Raw genomic sequence first — 12347 nt, 5'->3', positions numbered from 1 at the left:
ATCCAATATAGAGTTTCGTAGTCACGTGATTTCAAAATCCAAGATCGCAATTTGTATTCTCGCGATTTCAAAATCCTTTATCACAATTATTATAAGAAGTAAGTTTTTTTCTTGAATTAGTTACTATATAGGTGGCAGTTGTTCTATCGACGATTTTTGGTATATAGGCATTACAACATCAGCCAAACTGGATGAGAATATGTTGCTGATTATTTTTGCTATAAATCACGTATTAGTAATTTTTAATAAAAAAAAAAAATTAAATGTTAATGTATGTTCTCAATAGATTAGTGTGCTAAACTAGGCAGTAATAATTGACTCCTTTGTGACTCAAGAAAAATATAATTTCCAGCTTTATTTTTTCAATTTGTAATTTTACTTTTTGCAAAATCTTAAGGGTCGATATAATTATACCTATATTAATAAATTAGTGCACAATTAACTTTATATCAACACATAATTATTTATTATCTTGAATTGTCTGAAATTTATTATTAAACGATTGATTTACTCGTAAGATTTACTCGCGTGAAAATTCAGCTTTTTTGGCTTTTGGCCAATCTCATCCCTGTATATGTATTGCATTTTGTTTTTACGTAACAAAAACTAAGTGATATATTATAAGGTTTTGGTTGTAATAAATAAAATTAAAATTGAGTCATAAGTGAAGTTTGTTGAAGTGAAAAAAAATTTATTAAATTAATATGACTATATAGGTTTTATTTTTCATCATAGCAATTTGTTTAATCCTATTTTTCAAACAGGTGAAAATAAGCCAATATGGCAAGTAGCTGAAGAAAGGGAAGAAAACAAGAGCAAACAAAAAGAAAATTCCCCTTATGGGGAATATGGTGGCTGGCATAAAGCTGCTAAAGTTGACAGGTTTTTATTAAAACTTTATTTTTCTGATATCTTTAAAATGTTTTTATGGTTGTTTAAATATTATTTTAGCTAAAATTGCAACAATTTACTTCTTGGTAAATAAAATCTAATTTGTCTATAGTATCCTGCCTTTTAAAAGTGTGCATCCATTATGGTAAATTGTTATTGTGATATTGCATTCTAATCAAATGAGATTTTAAAAAAAAAAAAAAAAAACATTCCTTGGAAAGTATGGTGAACAATATCTGATTTCATCTGAAATATTTCTCCACATCAAGGTTTTTCAAAATTATAATTTTAACTTAGTTTTTAAAGTGCATAGGAATGTACAAATGCATGACGTTTTGTGTAATTCAAGCAGGGTATCGCACACCTGGAAAGTCATGAATTTTGGCATTGAACAAAATTTGTCATGATTTTAACTATTTTTTAAAAAAAATCATGGATTTAGGTCTTTAAAAAATCTAATTTTCATAATGGATTTTACCCCTCCCTCCAATTTCATGGTGTTCCGAATATCTGAATTTGTCCTCCCCACCCACAGTCATATTTTATTGAAATATAAAATGTTTTTTATCGTGTTCTTTATAAATTACTTTCTTGGTTTTCTTTCAAAAAATGAAAGAAAAAACATCATTTCTAGAGCGAATTATCTTTTTGACTTCTGTGATATCAGAATTTTTGTTATTATTTTATCAATTTAAAATTCTAGCTGAAGCAAGCCAGTCAGTGGCAAATGTATTTTATTCCAAAATGAGAACAGAAAAATCAGGAGTATTTCTTTCCTTTCTAATGAACAAGAAAAGTATCTTTAGATAATAATTTTGCAGAAAAAAAAGGGGGGGAAATATTTGCTTTTGAATTTTTTTCAGCTATTTTATTGTTTCAACTCTTTCTTTTCTAAGTGCCTGGAAAAGGCTTGTGAAGTTTGCGTTATTAGAATTTTTTAAAATTTACTTTATTTGCCTCATTCAATCTTAGAACATGGTTAAATTTGCATTGCAATGTTTACTACTAGAACTTTTACAGTACCTTATGTCATTTTTTTTTTTGTAACAATGAAATATTGAAATATTCTATCATTGTAATAATGGAAATAAAACATTATTTGCCCTTTTTTTATTGTTTTTTCTCTATTTTATATTTCATAGTCCAACTGTTGCAACAACCCTGAAAAATTTGGGCGCTTTGTATAGACGTCAGGGAAAATATGAAGCTGCAGACACCCTGGAAGACTGTGCATTAAGAGCAAGGAAAGAGGTGACTCATTATTTTTTTTTTAAACTGTAATCTTTATTTTGATATTTTCAGTCATTTAAATAGGCTTTGATAGCCTGGTCGTTCGAGCGCTGGGCCCATGTCCGAGAGTTCGTGGGTTCAAACTCCACCGGCCGAACACTCCCCATGTAGTAAAATGGTGACTGATGCACGTTAAATCTGTCAAGTCGCAAAATCCTCCATGTTCCCCATAGTAAATCAAGACCTCTGGAGGTACTGAATTGGAGATGGATCATTCTCTGATTCAGGTCAAAATTACGATCTGTGGATGAATGAATGTAAAATAGAATTTTTGTGCAGATTATTGCTTGCTTGAATATTTAAATAAGTATTACTAATACATGAGAAAGCGAACTTCATTTATAGTAATTAGTTCAAAACATTTTTTGTTCTAAAACATTCAGTTTATTTTTATTCATAACTCTCTTTAAAAAAATCTTTTAACTATTTATTATGAATTAAATGCCTATTAATATTCGAAATTATGAATAAACATAATGCATAACATGTATGTTTAATGTCTGTCATAATTGAAAATATTGCAGTTTTTCTATTTTGATGACTATAAAAATCCCTAAAATTCCCTATGTGTAAAATATTATGTACATTATGCAACAATTATCATAAAAATTAATATTTCGTAAAATCTACTGGATTTTTTTCTATCCATGTTGACAGCTATTAATATATCTTTAAACAAATAAAATATATATAAAAAATTTGAAAAATAATTTTTATTATTAACAGGGTTTGTAAATTAACAGGGTTGGAGTTTTGGACGTCCTAAACTGGTTTTGGACAGGACGCGTGGGTAAAACTGTCCTAAACTGGGTAAAGTGTCCAAAACCTTGAACTTTGGTATAAGGTAAAAATTCTATAGTTGTAACCATTGTACCCATAATAATTACATGTATCAATAAATATTTACTATTTTTTATACAATTTACTATAACTTATTAAAAGAAAATAATATAATATAATTGGAATAAGTTTATAATTTTTGAATCTCCACAATTCATTGAACAACAAAAGTAAATACCTAATCCTTTAAATATAAATATGCTTTTAATACTGATTAATAATATTTTTGCATAAAGATAAATATGGCAATATTAAAAAGAATAATTTTTCTTAAAAAAAATACTAAATTTGTTCAAAAATTAACCTTTTATTTTTCACAATATTTTTTTTAAAAAATTTTATAATTTCTGCATTACAGGATTATAAAAAAGACATCTATTTTTAAAAAAATTGTTTTTAAATATAAATATATTAGTTTAAATTAAAAATACAAAATAACTGAAAAATGTATTAACAGTTTTGAAGGGCAAAACATCAGTTTCAGTTACTGACACTGGTGATGTATCACCACTATGCTAAAAGAATTGAACATGAATGAAATAAAAGTACTCTTGAATAGTACTATAGATAAATAAACATGTTTATGACAAACCAAGCACTTAGTCCCTAATATTTTAACCTGTATGGCAAGGCCAAACTGCAGTTATGTACTATTGAATGAGAGGACCAATTGAATGAACTTGATTACTGATTAATCTTCCTTTGTTTAAATTGAAGAGTCAAACAATATTAATAAAACATTATACTTTTAAAAACAAATATTCTCTAGTATATTAATTATCAACTAGGAGGCTTCGCCCCCTGCTCGCTAGCGCTCGCCGACCCCGAAACTGCTTTCGCAGTTCATTTCGGGTTGCTTCGCAATCCGATGCTCACTTTGCTCACTCATTGGATATGTTCTTAACGTCTAGCTTTTGTATACTTTTTTGAACACTGAAGTTCCGAAAACTTTTCACTGTAGAAAATTCTAAACCTGTGCATTTCAATATTAATTTAAAATTGAAAACAGTTCGCATATTTTTCTTAATCACACTATTCTAAATTTCAGTTGTTGAGAAAAGTAACTGTTGTAAGTTTTGTTTTAAAGTCTTTCCCACCAGAGGGCTAAAACGATGTGTTGTAAAACAACATGAAATAGTACTGAACGGCGGATGTAAAGCATCGGCTTCGCTGAAGATAATTTTCTGAGAATTTTTTTGATAATTTGGTGAGAATTCACCCGATTAGACATATGATGCTCACTACGTGCTCTTGCGTGCCGAAGCCTATCAATTAAAACGTATTAGCGTTTTATATAATATAGATTAGCCATATGATGCTCACTACGTACTCTTGCGCGCCGAAGCCTATCAATTAAAAATGAAAACTGTTGCCAACGCGAGAAAAGAAATATCATCGGTTTTATTTATACATACATATCAGCGTTTTATATAATATAGATATGTTATTAGTTCTATGTTTTTTTTTACCTCTTAAATATTGTTCAGATAAAATTTTGACATAATTTGAGTAAAAGGGTTTTGGACAGAACGGTTTAAACCAAGGTTTAAACCCTGAATTAATCCATTATGTCCTAAACCTTGCCAACCCTGATTTATAACATTCTAATTATTAGTTAACCTTTTAGAAAACTTAATAGTATTCTTTTTTTTTCCCTTCAAAATGTAATTACATTAGTCTCAGCTTGCTTTATGCCTTAACACACACTGTTGTTTTTTTATTATTAACTACAGGGTGAAAAAAAAACATTTTTTTAAAGTTAATTTTCTTTTTGATTTATTTCAAATTGAATAATTAAATACTGCATTATCAATTACTAAAGATTTCTAAAGACCAGAGTTTCTGCTGGAAGATTTATGTATTTTCAAGATTAAGATAATTTATGTATATACAGGATTATATATTTCAGTAATTAATAATTTTCTCAAATTTATTAATAACAAACAAATAAATAATGACTAGTAACTTATTAACACTGAATTTGTAGTATCAGTAACTTTGAAACCTTTTCAAATAAATATGTATGAGCAATTTAAAATAAATCACTTTTTATGCACTTTATTCTAAGAGTAAATTTAAAGGCCATATATAATAGGTAAACTTGCTTTAAAGACGTTGACACATTTTGTTTACTTGTTTTGTTACACATTTTGTTTTGTTACGATCATATTGTCTTTGACTCTCTGGTAAGCAATTAAAGTAATTTATTGGTACTTTAATTGCTTAATGTAGGAAAATGTATTTCATTTCATAGTTTTTTGTATTGTATTAATGCATTAATAGGGTCTTAAATGAAATATATATTTTCAATGTTCCTGTATAAAGTATGTTGTGTCGAAGTATATATTTTTATTAATTTCTTTTCAGTAAAATAGCTACGTCTTTTTCTTTCGTATTTTAGGCAGGGGTCTGTCCCTGGTATATTAACTACCGTTTAGCGGTACTTTCACAAATTCAACTTTAGGAAAAATGATAGTTTCACAAAATAATTTCAATGAAGCAAGCTCTCGTGCAAACACTGTTCTCGTTGCAATTTAGGGAAAAGAAGAGCTTTTTTGACTGATGTTTTTTAAGAAAAGATAGCACATGTTTGATCAGATACTGCAATATGGTAAACCTAAATGGTCACTCATGCCATATCAAAGCGAGCTTCTTTTTTTTAGCTGAGTTTTTTCAAATGAAACAACAGGGGTCTCTCTTTGTAAACTTTACAGAGAGTCAAAATTCGAACATTATCTTAAACACTATTGTAAATTTATTCTAACAGACATTTATTTTTTATTTAAAAAAATTTTTTCTCTGTGAAACTTTTTTCTGTATGACCTAGTCAAAAATGTTCTCATAATGAAAATATTTTTTAGTGCTAGTAATATTTTTATCTTTTTAATAAAATTTTTAATTTTCACAAAATAGGTACCTCTCAAAAAAACCCAGACAGACTCCTGATAGGTTAACAAAACTAACATTAAAAATGTTTTATAAGCTTGTTAAATAAATTCCGACTTCATTACTGTTGTTTTGTAGGAGTTTTCTTAACATTGATGCATTTCTTTTGAGCAAAATTTCCTTATTCTGTTAAAATATATTTTTAAAAAATAATGAAATGATTTAAATCTCTAATTCTTAGCTTTTTAAGTCTTTCACTCTGGAAAGTAATTAATTTGTTAGTTCTTAAATTTCTAGATTTTGTGAAATAGTAATTTTAAATTGGTGTTTGTATCCTACTTTCTTGTACTGTTCTTCTGCATAAAGCTGTTGCATACTTTTGTTCAACACTTCTGCGTGAGAAAGTTAAATGGAAGTATCTATTTTTATTTTGTCCTTTTATATTAAGTTCAAGCAATTTGAAATTAACAACCCGGTAACTGTTTCATATAATGTTGTGAAAAGTAATGTAGCATCAGTTTTGTATACATAACGTATCCACACAAAAAAAAAAAAGATCTACACACTTTAGATTAAAACATCTTCGAAATGTAAGAAATGTGTTTATTTCCTAACTTTGTAAGTTTAATCAGATATTTATAATTCTGTGTTCGGTTTTTTTCCTTCTATTTTTATACTTCTTTTTTTTTTCAATTAATGTTTAGAAAATAGGATTGAATAAAAGTTAAAAAGCCAGCAGTTTAAGTTTTCTGCATATGTTTCATCTTAAATTTATATGTGCAGAATAAAAACTCTTTCAAAAATAATAAAACTCCGCATATTTAATTATCTATATGTTAAGTCAAAATTTCGAAATCTTGTTTTACGTTCCCCCCCCCCTTTGCTTGTACATTGTACTGAAATATTCTATTGTGATCTTCTAATTGTTATCTTTGAATCTAAAAAAAAAAAATTTGTCAAATGTTTGTTGTATATAGCTTTCATAACAACAAAACTGCTGGTAAAGAAAATAAATCTTCTTGTCAAGATATTAAAAAAAGTGAATGAAGATTTATTGCAAGTTTTGAACCTTAGAATGCTTACGCATTTATTCTGCCTCAACAGAGTTTCACACTTACTTAAACTTAACTGCTGTTCAATTGTCCTTAAAATAAATAACATATTTGTGTTAATATCCATAAAACATTGTTATCCATGTGGACTTACATTGTTAAAATTCATTTTTTAAAAAAAATTGGCCTTGGTGCCATTTCTATGTGTTCTTCTAAGTTATAAAAATTTTGTTATCTTTTTTTTATTTCATTGTATCCTTTCCAGGTTTTTTTATTTTTATAATGTTAATATATTGGTTAATGTTATATATCTGTTAATAAAATGAATAATTGTTTGCAGGCTCTAGACTCGGGTAGACAAGGGAAGTCATCTCATTTCCTAAGTGCTGATTTGACTGTCATTAATAAAGATAAGCGTCGATCTAAAGATTTCAGTCGAAGGGGTTCGAGGGAATCGCTGGACAGTATGGCCTACGACCAGTGTGGTGACCCTGAGGACGTGAGTACTAAAATACTTCCAACTGAATTATGAATGTGGTTACTTGGGGGTAGACTGTGATAAGGAAACATAGTATTTGTTCTTTTTAGAATATTATTCTATGCATGCAATTTAAAAATGCTCATTCTTAATGTATTTTGCTATATTTTTCAAATCTGAAAAATCAAAAACAAAAAATTATTTTGGTATTTTTTTAAAAACAATTATTTTAAGTGAGGTAAAAATAAAATAGGTGCATCATTGAAATGGCAACGGCATAGAAAAAACTCTTAAGGTCTAAATAATGTTTCAGTAAATAGAGGGAAAAAAAACTTATTTATAGCCATTGATTTTGTGTAGTTTTTCTAAGAAAAATATTTGATTTCTTTTAAATATATTTCTGATTATAAGAAAATTATGTTGCTTTTGATTATTTAAAGTTTATTTATACTGAGGTTTTTAAATTATTTTCCTTCTAAAACTCAACAATGATATTAATGTTAAATTTATATATAAATAAATATTTCATTCAATAATTAAAACTGTTGTCATAATTCTGTTTAAAAATGTGTACTTAGTGTATAAATACTTTAATTTCAAAGTTTTTCCCTCGAAAATGTATTTAGTTGCCACCTTTATTTTATTAGCAACTTCCCAAATTTATTATCTAAAAATTTACCCATTAAACTTATCAAGAATGCATCTCTTGGAACATTAATAATTATGTTAGATCATCTTTTTTGTGTCTCGTACCAACCGATGTTCGTAACGTAAACAATTGAAGGTCATGGCATTCAAGTTTTGTGCTTGTTTGTTAGTTCTGTGTAGTATGTCTTTTTAAATCTTTCGTCCGAGTCTATTGTAATTACTGTTTAATCTTCATGAAAGTTAACTATTATTTTTTCAGTTTTGCATGGCAAAATTTAATACTTACTAATTATCTTTTGTGCCACCTAGGGATTTTTACTCCTTCAACAGCTGAGAATTTAAACGATTATATTATTTTTATCTTTTATTTATTTGATTATTATTTTATTATTTGCAATTTTATTTATTATTTTATGCTTTGGTACTAACCAAGATGAAAGCCTTCCTGGGTTTAATATTAACACAATTTCAACAACCTTTTTTAGGAACAAAAAAACTTTTTAGGAACCCTGCAAAGTGCAGCAAGATCTCTCTCAAAACCTTTTAAATTCAGAAAAGAATAATGTTGTCTGTATTCGTTTTTTAGGTGAGTGTGAATGATCCCTTTTTCCTCTGTGTGTGTGTATGTCATAATACTGTGTGAAAGAGTTTTCTCTGTCTTGACATCTATACCTGCGGATTGTTTTTCCTCCTCCCAAGAATTTCCATTGTTACCATCGAAATGCCACTTCTTTCTTTAAAAAGTGTCTAAACGTGCTTAGTTTCGACTTTAAAAAGACGTTAAAGATGCTTTTTTCATTAGGTGTTTTTAAAAAGTGCTTCATTTTTGGAAAATGATATTTTTTTCTTCTTAACCACATATCATGCAAAAGCGTGCTTTTCACATTGTTCTATTCGACGTTTTCACAATTCTTTCAACCACAATCCATTTTGGCCTACTTTGGTTCGTATGGTACGAAAGTGCCGATCATTTAATATGTTTGATTAAATATTTGCGAGTTTGCATGTGCGTCTACTGAGCTGAGTTTGGTGAGATTCTAGCACTCTTGTGTGCAATTCTGCTGCATTTTGAAAGATATTCTTAATTTCAGGCTCCCTTTTCCACCCTCTGAAATCGAACCGAAAAATCTCTCGTATCTTTTTAGGGTGGCTAATATAATCAAGAAAAGAGTTCTTTGTCAGAAATAAGTTGCTTTATCATCTTGTAAAATCTTTGAACATTATCTTGAATTTTGATAATGCATATGGTGCCTAAAAAGTATTTAAAAGGTGCTTATTTTTTGTTGAGAGATTTGGCTATGCATCCTGTAAAACTTATAGAGAAATTGTATTTATTATGTTTATTAACATATTAGCATGAAGCAGCCATGTTAGAAACCTAAGATTAACTGGTTAATAGTTTAAGATTACCAATCTTTGCTAGTTAAAGTCGGAGAATATGATATGTTGCTCCAAGAAGTTCGCTTCCAAAACTGGGAGTAGGGTACGAATCCCAGCGATGGCTGATCGATTAGAATTCTGACCCTAATGCTGATGTAAAATATCCTCATTAGGAAATGAATCAAAGGTTTAAACTTCCTTACCATTGGGCTATCCGTGGAAGGTATTCATAGTTTTTCTTTCCATGTAGGACTAATTCTGGTTAGTTCCATTAAAAAGTCCCAATGTTTGATCCAGAAGTTCCCTTATCTTCTGCTTTAGGTTCAAAATTGCAAGGCTATGGATTTGAATAATTAATAATCATAAATTAAAAATTGGGTGAGCTGTTCAACGCTGGTTATAAAATGAAATCTTGTTTGAGTACATTCTTTTTGCTTTGTATTTAATGTGGTCAACTTAAAGTTAAAAAATCTGCTTTAGTCAAGTTGAATTCTGTCCTAATCTTCTTGGATTATTTAGTATGCGCAGTATTCGGCCTTCTTTTTTTTTTTTTTTTTTCAAAGAATGTAAGCTTTTACCTAGATAATGTACATTGGCTTCAGGAGATATCAAACTAGGATCAGTTAGATTTCATTTCAAAGTGTTGTGGATTTTCCATGCTTCCATTAATTCCTGTTTAACATATCTCTCATTCTTTCTTTTTATCCCTAAGGTGCATAAATAATCTTATAAAAAATTTATTGTTTTTCTGAGCTTTTCTATTGTTTGTGAAATTCCATGTCCTATCTTGCTTGAGTAAGTACAAGGGACATGCATTTTTGTGGAAAATTCATCTTTTTTTTTTTTTTTTTTTTTTTTTTCGTGGGTTGAACAATTGTTTGTTTAATTCGAATTCCCATCATGCTTGAAACTTAACAACGTTCCTGTATTTTTCTGTATATCTAGTGATTATTTTATTGGCTGTTTCTTTTTGTTTCTAATTATTCTTTTCCAGTTCTATTTGTATTCCTATTGCTTGCATAATTAGCCACACTACTAACAAAAAAAGGAGAAATTTTTAATTACTTAGAGTTTAGAATTACAATTGAATCAATATATATATTTTCATTAGTTATTATTCCCCATAAAAGTTTAGGACAATTTTGAGATACCTGTATATTCTTTCATATATATTGTCCTACGTGATTTTACAAATGAATTTTTAGAAATATAGCAGGGTGCACAGCATTCTTTAAAGATGCTTATTTTCGTTTTTTAAAAGTGCTTTTTTTTATTAGATGTTTTTAAAAAGGGCTTAATTTTTCCCTTTTCGAAAGTGTAGTGAGGTTTTTTCTTTACTTCATTGATTTTTGCACCTCGAATTATACAAAAAGACATTATTCTAATCAATGCATTCAAAATTAATTCAACCCCAGTCAATTTTGGCATACCTGTAGCATATGAAAACACCATTCATTTTACATGTTTGATGAAATACTTGTGGGTGCTACGTGTGCGTATACTGAGACATTATCAGTATATTCAGTTGGAAGGATTTTTGCCCCTCATCCGTAAATCTGCTACATTTTGCAAGAGATTCTCAATTTCAGGCTTCATTTCCTGCCCTCTGAAATCGATATTGGGGTCTTGTAATAATTTTTTAATTTTTTTATTTTCGCTTTAATAATTTCCTTGCGTTTGTAACTTATTTTTTGTATACGAACTAGGCATATTTGAAGAAGTAATAATTAAATTTATGACACTGGTAACGAAATTCAGGGAAACTCAGTGAAGTCAGCCAGGGAAAATCTAGTTTTTTTTCCTTCCTGAATATTCAATGCAAACCTTTGTCTATGTTCTGTTCTTGTTTTTCTGAATGTTCAATGCCAACTTGTAGAAATCTTGTTTTGCGTAATTTAAAATGGGGCAAGTTTCTTCGTTAATGATATGAAGCATATTATTCTCAAGATAAATCCATCAGTCTCTTTTTCTGAAAATTTAGGATATTCAATCTTCAATACCTTGTATTCATTATAGATGAAATTTTTACGTATTTATCAATTTTTCTTTCAACTCTGCAGGTATGTTTAAAAGACTTGTGTGAATGTTTGTATGAATGTGCTTATGATGAAAGGTTAATGTTGTTAAGCAAACAAACAATTTGCTTTTTGCTCATTTAGTTGCTTTCCTTTTCTGCAGCATTTTTTTTTTTTTTTTAAATGTTTCCTTACATTGTCTGCCCCTGGTTTAAAACTGCTATGTGTAATATAGACGATAATGACACTAATGTATAACTGTTCTTTATTCTGCTTAGTGTTCCTTGCCTTGTGCAAAAAGTAGATAATACTTTCGCTAACAATATCTATAAAAAAAAACTAAAAAATATAGCAAACAAATTTTTAATGTTTTCTAAATTATACTTATTAACTTGTTTTGTATTTGTTATATTACTTCATTTCCTTATTACAATATTTTGAAGCGTTCACTCTGTTAATATGCTAGCAGAACTTAGATTATACAACTCAATCTGTCAGTATTGATACCTGTTGTGACTTGTTATTGAATAGATCTAGTTATTGCTAACTGTATTAAGCTATTTTTTTAAGGCTGAATCTCGGAGGAAGTAGCACGTTTTGGCAAACAATATTCTATTTTTATTACTGTTGCCTGTTTGTAACAGTTATTCATGACTGTTAAAATTTTGTTTTGTCTATGTTTAGCAAATGCCTTCTTTGACAGTTATAAAATCACAATGAAAAGAAATTACAATTTAATTTTTTTATTATTTGAAAAGTTGCAACAATGCTATGCATTGTTTAGACTCATAAAAGAATGTAAAAATTGAATTTTTTAATTAGTTTAACGTAGTCGAAAAAATTCAACTAAGTTGGTAATTTTTTCTC

At 28.4% G+C, this 12347-nt stretch overlaps 1 protein-coding gene across 12 annotated transcripts in view; it reads left to right on the top strand.

Annotated features, from left to right (window-relative positions):
* Klc (kinesin light chain) overlaps nt 1-12347 on the top strand; it is a 101263-nt gene that overhangs the window by 68099 nt on the left and 20817 nt on the right. For 10 of the 12 annotated variants that reach the window (XM_087161932.1, XM_087161930.1, XM_087161934.1 and 7 more), the window contains exons 10-12: nt 765-882; nt 2034-2142; nt 7300-7458. In XM_087161932.1, the coding sequence (XP_087018058.1) occupies nt 765-882; nt 2034-2142; nt 7300-7458 (386 nt within the window). Of the gene's footprint in view, nt 1-764; nt 883-2033; nt 2143-7299; nt 7459-8570; nt 8672-12347 lie in introns of all 12 variants that reach the window. The other 2 variants (XR_015433295.1, XM_087161931.1) reach the window with 1 other exon arrangement.

The sequence above is a fragment of the Parasteatoda tepidariorum genome, chromosome 4 (assembly GCF_982258835.1).
Source record: "Parasteatoda tepidariorum strain Cologne lab strain chromosome 4, Ptep-v5.0, whole genome shotgun sequence".
Classification (NCBI taxonomy): Eukaryota; Metazoa; Arthropoda; class Arachnida; order Araneae; family Theridiidae; genus Parasteatoda; species Parasteatoda tepidariorum.
This window is presented reverse-complemented; position numbering and strand designations above follow the sequence as displayed.